Source organism: Micromys minutus, assembly GCF_963924665.1.
Source record: "Micromys minutus genome assembly, chromosome: 1".
Taxonomy (NCBI): domain Eukaryota; kingdom Metazoa; phylum Chordata; class Mammalia; order Rodentia; family Muridae; genus Micromys; species Micromys minutus.
In genome coordinates this window covers 158,152,718-158,165,134 of record NC_137969.1, presented here as the reverse complement: position 1 = coordinate 158,165,134, position 12,417 = coordinate 158,152,718, and the positions used below count along the sequence as shown (strand labels likewise).

At 37.9% G+C, this 12,417-nt stretch overlaps 1 protein-coding gene across 5 annotated transcripts in view; it reads left to right on the top strand.

Annotated features, from left to right (window-relative positions):
• NCOA1 (nuclear receptor coactivator 1) overlaps positions 1 to 12,417 on the top strand; it is a 222,221-nt gene that overhangs the window by 168,035 nt on the left and 41,769 nt on the right. For all 5 annotated transcript variants that reach the window (XM_080914202.1, XM_080914200.1, XM_080914201.1 and 2 more), the window contains exons 11-13: positions 6,054 to 6,201; positions 7,440 to 8,769; positions 11,568 to 11,748. In XM_080914202.1, coding sequence (XP_080770328.1) covers positions 6,054 to 6,201; positions 7,440 to 8,769; positions 11,568 to 11,748 — 1,659 coding nt within the window. The remainder of the gene's footprint in view (positions 1 to 6,053; positions 6,202 to 7,439; positions 8,770 to 11,567; positions 11,749 to 12,417) is intronic.

Below are 12,417 nucleotides of genomic sequence, written 5' to 3'. Positions count from 1 at the left end.
AGCACATGAGATAATCCAGGCACAGAAATACAAGCAGTACATGCATAATCTTATACACATAGTCTACAAACAGTAGAATGGTAGCCATGAAAGGCTGTAGTGGTCTAGGGATGGGAGGAGCTGTTGAGATGATGTTGCTCAAACTACTACATTAGGTCCAAGGGATAAGTCTAACAGGGCTGTCGTGTGCATGATGATTATAGCTAATAACAGTGCACTCTTGGGGAATGCAGGAAGGACAATAGATATTAAGTCTTCTCACCATGAAAATGATAACTGTAGTATAGCATATTTTAATGAGCTAGATTTAGCCATCCACAATGAATAAGTGCTTAAAGAGATCATAATACATAGAAAAAAATGAATAGTATTTTATGTGTTCACCTAAATAAGTTTAAATTTAGGAAAAAGACAAATTTTACCTTCATACCCTTGATTTTTTTATAGATTTTTCACAGTGATTGATATTTAGAAGAGAAAATTATCTTTCATCTGTCATCTTTCCCCTTTCCAGTAACTTATTATTTGAAGGTGCCAGTTGATATAAAATCTTACTGTTCATTTAGAATCTTTGTTCTTAGCTTAGGTGGTGGGGGGTGTTTTACTTGTTTGGTGGTTTTGTTCAGTTGGCTGGCTGGTTGGTTGGTTGGCTGGTTGGCTGGCTGGCTGGCTGGTTGGTTGGTTGGTTGGCTGGTTGGTTGGTTGGTTGGCTGGCTGGCTGGCTGGCTGGCTGGCTGGCTGGCTGGCTGGCTGGCTGGCTGGCTGGCTGGCTGGCTGGCTGGCTGGCTGGCTGGCTGGTTGGCTGGCTGGCTGGTTGGTTGGCTGGTTGGTGGTTGGTTGGTTGGTTGGCTGGCTGGCTGGTTGGTTGGTCGGCTGGTTGGTTGGTTGGCTGGCTGGTTGGTTGGTTGGTTGGTTGGCTGGTTGGCTGGTTGGCTGGCTGGCTGGTTGGTTGGTTGGTTGGCTGGTTGGTTTTGGCTGCTTTGGGCTAAGACAACGTACATTTTAGTTTGTCTGTGGGGGCACTGAGTGCTGGGGATTGAACGTGAAGCTGCATACAAAGTGTGTTAGTGCTTTGTGTAGCCTTGGGTTGTTTGTTTGTTTGTTTTGATACAGGCTCTGCTGTAGCACAGGTTGGTCTCAAGCCCATGATGTGGCTGAGAAAGACCTTGAATTTCTGACCTTATTGCCCCTACCTCTAAAGTGCTGAGATCACAACAGCAGACTACCACACCTAGCTCATGAAGTATTTTCAAATGATGCTTACTGCTTCCATCTACCATGGTCATATTTTTTTGTAACCACATCCAGCCAAGGACACATAGGAACACTTGCTTGAACCAGATGGAAGCCATGGTTCTGAGCTAAGACTGGAGAAAGTGGATATTAAAACCACTTGAGGCACTTTAAATTTGAAGAAAGCTGACATGAGTGGAGGTGGTTTGGAGAAGATTCACAGGTTCTGTTTACTTCAGACTAGTACTTTAAAGAAAGATCAGAACAGGCACTTCACGGACTTCCTGGCAATATGCCATACTGCTAAATGAGACTGAGGGGAAATGCTTTCTTACAGAGAAATCTGGAAAATATGAAGCTAGGCTTCACAAAAGTTTAACATCTGTAACCAGGAAGTGTTATTTTGTGCTTAATTGAGTGTGATAGATGCTCTATTCTGTTTTAGGAGATTCATAACATAAGTTCCCATAAGTTCTACAATAAAGGTACCATTTAACTCAGAGTGGGAAGTGCTGAGGTGTATGTGTGTGTGTGTGTGTGTGTGTGTGTGTGTGTGTGTGTGTGTGTGTGTGCATGTACGTATGACCTACAGAATAGCTTTATAAATGTTTTTTTTATCTAATTATAGTTTAATAATAGGTCATAGTTTCTTATCTTTTAAATGTCCCAGATGTATTGTTACATGAAAAAGTAGGCTAAGCAAGCAGAGTATATATAAAATATAATTTTATTCCTACATGTCTTTGCAGTTCTATATTAATAAAATGTTAATTTTACCTCAGTAATAGAATTAAAATATCTTTATTTATTCATTGATCATTTTTGTTACTTAATTTTATACTTATAAAGTAAAGCACTAGGAATGGCAACTCATGCCTGTAATTCTAGCACATAAGAGACTAAGAAAAGGGGATTGTCACAAGTTTGAGGCTAGACTGGACTACATAGTGAATTCCAGGCTTGCCTGGGCTACAGAGTGAGATCCTGTCTCAAAAATATAAAAACAAAGCCCACAATTTTGTGTGTGTGTGTGTGTGTGTGTGTGTAAAATAACATATCAACATACATTTGTCATCAGGGGAGTTAGTAAGATTAATAGTATCAAGAAGTTTAGAAATATTTCCATAAAACATTAAGTGCCCACATTAATGATTACCCAAAACGTTATTTGAGTTTATATAGTTAATATCAAAGTTCAGATGACCAAAAATGTTCTTATTTCAAACTTTATTTAAAATGTTAACTTACTAGCCTCCTGTAGAAATTTTGATGAACTGAACAGAATTTATTCTTAGACTATCCAGAAGAAGGAAAGAAAAATGAACATTCATCCAGGAGTAATTTTTTTTCTTTACCTAACAGCAGCCTTCTGCTTTGTTCTGTTTGTTTATTCTTCTCTGTAGGGAAACACTCAATAGGTCATGTGCTGCCACACATTTGCTACTGCTCAGTTGGTTGGCTTCTAGAAAGCACCTAGTGCTTTAGAAAAGATCACATTCTTGAATAGCTATACTCAGGAAATTAGTCTGACCAGAGTAGGTTTGACTGATTGTTTGTTTTTGCTTACTTGAGGCCTTTTCTGAGAAGAAATGAAACAAGCAAAGGCAGTTGTCAAGGTGCAGACTCAGCAGAAGACTCCCAGGTGTCAGCAGCATCCCTTTAGTTACATCCTTCCATCTAGTGCTGTAAAGGGAGACACAGTCAGGAATTGGGCTGGGCTTGCTCACACTTGAGAGGCTGAGGGAGGAGAATAGTGAGTTTCGGACCAGGTTGAGCTAAGTAGGAAGATCCTGTCTTAGGATAAATTTAAAAAAGAAAAAGGAAGTCAGACCAAAATATTTGCTGAATAGTTAGCAAAAACTTTGATCAGAAGCAAGACCAGGAGACCTTGGATGAAAATGTAGTTCCAAGCCTAGCCCTGAACCCCAGTTAGAAGGACTCTACAGTGCCCCGAATAAATGTTTATACGATTGTGTCTATAGTGAGCTAACATAGTGAGATAATCCAAAATATCAGCAGAATATACCTCCCGGTGTGTATTAATATGAAGGTTAAGAATTGATTAAATGTATGTTATTTGGGTCATTTGTGCTCTGGAAGCTGCTTATTTTTCTTCATTGGTTATACAGGAAGTAGTCACTCAAACCCTAGTACAGACTAGCATCCTGGCTAGATATACATCATTAGTTCCATTTTAGTGGTGAATAACTGACATGGGCTAATGTTGATTCTCATTTAATCCCAGACTTAGACAGAGCAGAGTCAGAAGGCCAAGTGTGAATCTGACTCCTAGCCCTACTCCTTTCTTTGTTCATGGTGGCCTCCAATTTGCTTATGACCAAACAGGCATCAGAATTCTAGTTAGCTAGAGAGTCATGTTTTAAAAAGTTGAAGGTTTAAGAATTAAGGATTTTATTGCTTAAAGGTATAGTATTTGCCTAACATGTTTGAGATCTGAGCTGGATCCCCATTACCAGGGAGAAAGATAGGAAGCTTTGTTCTATTAAATAATTACCTTTTTTATTTCAAAGAATAATTTTCATAAACTATAATCTATACCTTATTATCTATAATAATTTAACATCAAAATTTTAAGTATGATATTTAATTTATTATCTAAATTTAAAAATGTTTATAGCTTTAGCTACAATCTTGCACAGGTTTATGCAGCCTAATTAACCAAAGATTGTTCCTATAATCTATATCAAATACCCTAAGGTTCCCATGTTATCCCAAATTTCTGGTTGTTTCTCATTTAAAATAGATGATCAATAAGGAATTTTCTCTTAATTAATTTTCTTTATAAGAGTAAGTCTGGCTTCCTCTAAGAATAAAAATATAAATTAATATATAAGTGTTTGAAAACATACCTAAGATTGTAAATCTGTTCTTTAGAAAGAACATTCGATCACATGCCAATATTAGCCCAGTTCCATTACATAAGCTCCAGACTGAAAATCAATCAGGCAGCACTTCCTTACCAGATGACTGTTGTGGAGCATAGCATAAAGGTCAGTGTGGAGTAGAAAACAAGGCCTGCTAGGACATCGGCCCTTATACTCGCTAGCGAAGCATGGTTTGTAAAGGGACCTAGACAGACACTTATGATGAAGGAATAGTGTCAGTATTATAGAAGAGTGCCGCATGGTAACAAGGGTTAGAAGTGCAGGTCATGCAACTGAGGAAGTGATTTCACATCACATCTAATTTCAAATGGCCACATGTATGCTCATGCTGCTGGGTTGAGCAGTGCAGGTCTGTAAGGTGACTACTGGCCCCTATGTAATAAGGAAATTTAGAAAATGAACAAGACAGGTGGGTAATGGAGTAAGTAAAGTCCTGTCAAATTTGTTATTTGCTTTCTCTGGCCCTTTAAAATCTCATGTTAATAGTGTATTATATGATGCCACTTTTCTGTTGAAGTTGTATTTTTCTAAATATATATTATTTAAAGATATAAACAGTTTGGATTATTAACATAATTTTAGGACTCATTGTAGCAAAAATCTGCTTATACCCTTCCACAGAAATTATCGGTATTCATTAAAGGTTCTTTTGATCCTTTATTATCTTATTAAGTACTAATTTCTCCATGCACTATGTTTGGCAAGCATGGCCATGACTTAGCTGAAAGTGCAGTTTACAGATTATCATACTGCTGATGGGCAACAGACTCTCCCTCGTTAGTTGGTGTTGGATACCCAAGATAAAAGAGAGCATATCTTCTCTTCTCTTGGGAACTATGTAGCATGAAATAAATATTCATTGACCACTTTAAATCTCTTATGTGTGATATTTCAAATGTAACTGAGCAGGTATTCCAGCACAGACTTTTAATCTTAGTGCTTAGCAGGCAGAGGCAAGAAGAGTGGATGTTTGGGGCCAACTTGGGTTATAGGGCAAGCCTGGGCTATATACAGACTTTATCTCAAAAAGTAAAGTGTCTTCAACACCTTTCTTACATGCCAGACTTTAACAGACATTTGTGGTAGCAGTTCTTGTGTTTTGGTGGGTTTTCTATTGCTGAGTCTAGAAGGCATCAAGATAGAATTTGATGGTGTTACTAAACCAGCAGTGACATTTCAGCCCTTCCTTCTTGGACAGTCTACACAGTTCACAAGCACTTTCTTCAGTGATTACATTCTTGCCCTTTAAGACAGAAGTGAAGTGATATTGTTTGTAAAGTATTTTAACTGAAAGCCTATTTTTTCCCTTACCAGTAGACATTAGTTTTATCTTAATTTGCTCATTAAACTTTAAAAATTATAACATTAAAGCAATATAGATATGTGCAATAATTTGTCAGAGGGGACCTGAGGGATTTGATTTCTTTAGTAAATAATGAACTTTGCAAACCACTTTAAAGAGAGGGTAAATTCATGGTATATCAACTATATCTCAATAGAGCTATAATTTAAATCACCAGCCATCCAAAGATAACAAAAGAAAATTTGTCAAAGATAACACTAAAGGCAAAAGGCAGAAAAGTGCTTCCCAGTATTTTGAATGGAGAAAATAAATTTGAATAACTTGCCCATTATAGAGAAAGAGTTAAGATTTTATTAGGTTGGTGTTTGTCACAGTCCTAATTTATGTCAGGAAGCAGCCATTCAAATTAAAGGATTAAAATCTGTCAAATGGTATATCTTAACTGGAATCCCCCTTCCCCAAATCTCTGAACTGTTCTTTGAGTCAGAGAAGGCATCAATTGGGCGGGCATTTTCAATGAGGTTCTTGGTAGAAATAAAACTTGGTAACTCTCCTTTGCCCAGCGTTCAAGTGTCAGAATTTTAACTAGGTTTTTCTTTTGTTTGACACAGTGATGACTCGTGGCACTGCCTCCAGCCCATCCTATAGATTCATATTGAATGATGGGACAATGCTTAGCGCCCACACCAAGTGTAAACTTTGCTACCCTCAAAGTCCTGACATGCAGCCTTTCATCATGGGAATTCATATCATCGACAGGTACTATTTATTTGGAGAGAAATTCTAAGTTAGCATAAGAATAGTTTGATGAGTATTTCCATAATTAATATTAATTATCTATTAGTATATCCACATTGGATTTTAGAGTTTTGTTACCAAATAGCTTTGTTGTTCATAAAGGGAGACAGGAAAGGTGGGACTGAGAAATCATTTTTAGGGGGTGAAAACAAAATGGTGCCTATAAATTTACAACATTCTACCTGAGCACTTACAACCTTAGAAAAAACCTCAAAGTTGATAACAAAATTGTTATTTTATTTTTAAATGTGCTTTATTAGGACATCTATGTCCCATGAGTTCAAGTTGACAGTTTATTATAGAAGCCTTACTCATTAAACTCTCAACTTGAAGTCTTTCAATATTGCTTCTAATTTGTTCCCTATCTCTAAGTAAGATTTATACTAATACATATAGAAAATCATTAAATTATTCTTTTATGCTGTTGTTTTGTTTAAAGGCCCTAAGTTATAAGTGCATATAATTCAGCATTAAAAACAAAGACATTTCCCCCTCACTTCATCTTTTTTCCATCTGATGTTTTGCGTATTGGAACATGGTAATGCCAGTCACAAATCTGTTGTCATAGTTACACATCTGGGTAAAGAGCTCAGTTAAACCTGAGTTCAGTATTCTGATTTTTTTCTAGTTTTAGTTGAAATTTTTCTTGTGAGTGGAATTAGCACAGTTCTTTTTTTTTCATATTGTGATTTCTCTTCCAAAACATCTGCTATGTCTACATATCACCCTCTTTAATTTTTGCATCAGCAACAAAGTATTTTCCTTACCCAGTCTTCCTCTTTGGAGTTGAAATACTTAAAAACTGTGACAGTGGAATCGTAAATAAAATGCTTTCTAAATAAAGGTGTGGGAAGTTTCTCCTTCAAAGTAAATTATTACTGCAATAATAATTGCTTTTATTAATTTAGATAAGTTTATTAGTGTATCTATTGCATATTTTCCCAACACCAATTTGTTTCTCATACCACTGAAACTGTCAGTGATGTAAGAATCCATAGGTGCAGTTTCCTAGGAAGTGATGCTGCCCTTTCTCAGTGGTAATGGCAGGTCCCTGAGTCCCTTAATTTAAGGTGATACAGAAACTCTCTATTTGATAGTTTGGAACATTAATGAGGCTAATGGCCTTTCTTATAATTTCATCATGAAAATATAATGAAAACAGATTTAAATGATTGAATAATAATGTCTTTTTCCCCTAGGGAGCACAGTGGGCTTTCTCCTCAAGACGACACTAATTCTGGAATGTCAATTCCCCGAATAAACCCCTCAGTCAATCCTGGTATCTCTCCAGCCCATGGTGTGACCCGTTCATCCTCGTTGCCACCATCCAACAACAACATGGTCTCTGCCAGAGTAAACCGCCAACAGAGCTCAGACCTTAACAGCAGCAGCAGTCATAGTAACTCTAGCAACAACCAAGGGAACTTTGGATGTTCACCTGGAAATCAGATTGTAGCCAATGTTGCCTTAAACCAGGGACAGGCAGGTTCCCAGAGCAGTAATTCGTCTTTAAACCTCAATAATTCTCCTATGGAAGGTACAGGAATTTCCCTCGCACAGTTCATGTCTCCTCGGAGACAAGCTAATTCTGGCTTGGCAACAAGGGCCAGGATGTCAAACAATTCATTTCCTCCAAATATTCCAACATTAAGCTCCCCAGTTGGCATTACTAGTGGTGCCTGTAATAATAATAACCGATCCTACTCAAATATCCCAGTAACATCTTTACAAGGTATGAATGAAGGACCCAATAACTCTGTTGGCTTCTCTGCCGGTTCTCCAGTCCTTCGACAGATGAGCTCACAGAATTCACCTAGCAGATTAAGTATGCAACCAGCAAAAGCTGAGTCCAAAGATAGCAAAGAGATTGCATCCATTTTAAATGAAATGATTCAGTCAGACAACAGTGCTAACGATGGCAAGCCTCTGGACTCAGGTCTTCTGCATAACAATGACAGACTCTCAGATGGAGACAGTAAGTACTCTCAGACTAGTCACAAACTAGTACAGCTATTGACGACGACGGCAGAGCAGCAGCTACGGCATGCTGACATAGACACAAGCTGCAAAGATGTTCTGTCTTGCACTGGAACTTCCAGCTCTGCCTCCTCTAACCCCTCCGGAGGTACTTGTCCCTCTTCCCACAGCTCTCTGACTGAGCGGCATAAAATTCTGCACCGGCTTTTACAGGAGGGCAGCCCCTCAGACATCACCACCTTGTCTGTGGAACCTGAGAAGAAGGACAGTACATCAGCTTCTACTGCTGTGTCAGTGTCTGGACAAGCCCAGGGGAGTGCCAGCATCAAACTAGAACTGGATGCTTCGAAGAAAAAAGAGTCGAAAGACCATCAGCTCCTACGCTACCTTTTAGACAAAGATGAAAAAGATTTAAGGTCAACTCCAAACCTGAGCCTAGATGACGTAAAGGTCAAAGTGGAAAAGAAAGAACAGATGGATCCTTGTAACACAAACCCAACCCCAATGACCAAACCTGCTCCCGAGGAAGTTAAGCTGGAGTCTCAGAGCCAGGTGGGTGAATCTTTGCTTCACAGAATGGGCTTTTATTTCTTCTCTGTTTTACCTTGTCTACTCTCACTCTAGACCAGATCTGGATGGGCTCTTATTCTTTCTTCCCTTTTCAGCACTAAGGAATTAGTTCAGAGCAGTGGTTCTCAACCTGTGGGTCATATACACCAGATATTCTGCATATCAGATATTTGTATCACATTCATAACAATAGCAAAATTATAGTTATGAAGTAGCAATGAAAATAATGTTATGGTTGAGGATCAGCATAGTGTGAGGAACTGTATTAAAAGGTCACAGCATTAGGAAGGTTGAAAACTACTGAAGTAGAGGTTGAAGCCATGGAGTGCCCTCAGACATTCCTTATAAAACTCTAGAGGCTGCAACAACCCTGTGTTGTTTTAAATGATGACCCTCTCTTCCTTTTTACTGTTTTTCTATAGAGTTGGAGTTTACATCTTAAGAGCGTTTGGAGTATTGTCAGTCTTTCCAAATAAGCCATTCCAGGATATATAAGTAGTCTATGTGTAGTAGCTATAGGATCTGACTATGTAGACCAGGCTGGCCTTGAACTCACCTCTTACCTCTGTTATGATTAAAGGCTGATGTGGCCACACCCAACATCTTAGGACATTTTAAAATATGCCTGTCCTCATTCCCTTCTCACAATGTCATATAGTAACACCATTCTGGGACAGAATCCAGAAATATGTGCATTTTGAAAGTTCTTCAGAGGACTCTGGGTAACAGCTAATTTGAGGAAGCTCTTATGTCCATGAAAGAAGAGAGGAGTGTGAGCACACAGGTAGACCGAAGATGGCTCCTAAGCCTCTTTCCTCTCTTCTGCTTCTTAGTACCCTCAGCAGAAGGCCAGATTTTAGCTATTCTGGGTAGCAGGGCCTTTACTCAACATGTCCTGAGACAGGAGTAAAAATAAGCTGTTCATAAGTGTTAGAAACATTATGTTTAAGGTGGTGTAGGGCTGGTATTAAAGTTAAGGCGGAGTTGTTTATTGAGTAAATGCTTATGAACTGTGAAAGAATGTCATAAAAGAAGCCGCTTTCCTTCTGAGAGCATTCACGTCGTGAAGGTAGAGAGCCCTCCACAACTAAATGACACATTCATAGTACAGCTTATTAGGACTCTCCATTGGGAGACAAGGGTCATACTTAGTATGCTCAGGCCCTTGAATTTCCTGAAGCAGCTTAATTTTTTTGTCTCTTAAAGTATCTCTCTTCCTTAACACATTCTACACCTGGGAAAGTTCTTCACTTCCCTGGGCTAAGCCATGTCCCTCTTCATGTTTTCAGTGCTCTTTATGGTATGTTCTCTGAATATAAGGCTATGTCTCATATTTTTAATACAGTAAATCTAACATTTTCAGCAGAAACATAGCCTTAAACATTAAGTATATTAAAAATTATCAAGCTTGAAGATTAAAATTTTAAATATCTTCACAAAATAATGTCGCCGTGTATCAAATATGCTTATACATATGTCTCAATGGCCATGTGCACACATATCTGCTAAGTTTATATTTAGAAGTGGAATTGCATAATCCTAAATTGTGCATAAATTCATTGTTAGCATGTATGTGGTTTTTTTTTTTTTTTTTTTTTTTTTTTTAGTGTGTTGTTTTCTTTCTGTTGGCCTCTGTATAAGTCTCATGTGTCTGAGGAATGGTCTACCACTGACTATACATTGCAGGTGTCCTCTGAAGCAAATTTTATTTTAATACGGTTGAATTTGTCCATTTTTTCCCATATGGTTCATGCTCCTTATGCGTGCATGATAAAAGATATGCTTAAACTGTTCACAAAGCATTACTTATAGTAGCCAAAAACTAGAAATATCCCAAAACTCCATTACAGAGAATGGGTGACTCTGCTGTGACGTGTTCGTATAAAGCGATATTATTCAGCAGTGAGAGTGACGGGACTGTTGCTGTAGGAGACAGTGTGTGAGGTACAGCTTTGGAAAACTCAGGCATTTAAAGTACATACATGAAATTCTACAGACACAATCTAAAAGGAAAAATTAGTTCAGTAAAATGATGAAACATAAATGGGTAAATATTTGTGCTAATTAACTATCTCACAGTATTGTAGTATACTACTACTCTAAAATTCCTTTTATATATAGCCTCAGGCAGACTCTCTACTCTGTTAAATTCTTGGGTTTTCTGAGATCCTGGAAATTCTCACACTTAAAAAAAATATTTTCCACAAACTTTTTTTTAATATTTAAAAAGTTGTAATGATATAAATTTAAAGTATTACAGAATTTTGAAAACTAAGTCAGAAAAACAAAGCACCACAATGTATCATGGCATAGTCATCTCTATCTCTTTCCAGCCCAATCCTTCTCTTATATCCACATTTTCCACCAAGCTATACTAGATTTACAATGTTGCTATAGTCTATCATATATTATTATTATTATTTTATAGTCTACATTTTCCCTACTAGAATAGGTAGATCTTGTAATTTCCTTTTGTTATTGTGTTTTGGTTTGTTTTTCATGTCAGGGTTTCTCTGTATAGCCCTGGCTATCCTGTAACTTGCTCCGTAGACAAAAGTGGGCATGAACTCAGAGATGCACCTGACTCTGCCTCCTGAGTGCTAGGATTAAAGGCGTGCACCAGATGATATAATTTCAATAAAATTCCACTCCTATCTCTTCTTAATTCAGTCTCTACCATATTTGGTTTCTAGAATGGAAGAAAATACCTTTCTTTCTTCTACATTCTCTCAGATGAAAACATAAAACACATTTCTTCTAACTTTTGTTTCTCTTCTTAGTTTACAGCTGACCTTGACCAGTTTGATCAGTTGTTGCCCACACTGGAGAAGGCAGCACAGTTGCCAAGCTTGTGTGAGACAGACAGGATGGATGCTGCAGTCACCGGTGTAAACATCAAGTCAGAGATCCTGCCAGCTTCACTTCAGCCTACCACTGCCAGATCTGCTCCCAGGCTGAACAGTATGTGCTGGGGCTACAAACCATTTTGAGTGTTTAGTGGAGCTTCGGGTTAGCTCTTTGTCTTGCTCCACGACTGCAGCACACTTTTGTCTGTTAAGAATGAAGCATCTTTTCACTGGGCCTCTCTAAACATGAAACAGTTATCTTTAGACGTAAGAACGCATCATGCATTTTCTTTTAGATTGGGTCCTGATGTATCCTAGAGCAGTCTCAAACTCGCTTCATAGCTGAGGATGACTGTGAACTACTGATCCTCCCAAGTACTAGGATTACAGACATGGCCCAATCTTGGACAGTTCTGCTTAGTATAACCCCTCCTTTTTTAGTTGTTGCAGTGAGTGATTGGTGGTAAGGAGAGTGGTTTGTGTTCTTCTCCAGAACAACACTAAGAACATAACAACACTCAGAAATGCAGTCTTGGGTCAGAGCATATTTTTCTAATATCTCTCTTGAATATTAGTCTTATAATTATAAAAAGAAATGATTTTGTTTCAACTACTGCATGTCCATTATTTACTGATATTGGATATTAAAGTTTTCAGATGATTTTAATTTAAAGAAACCAATTCATATTTCTTTAACAAGCATTTCCCAAACTTTCTATACTATAGAATTGCTTTCTTCAAGTAATATACATTACCCCACAGAATGACTTTTCCAATAAATATT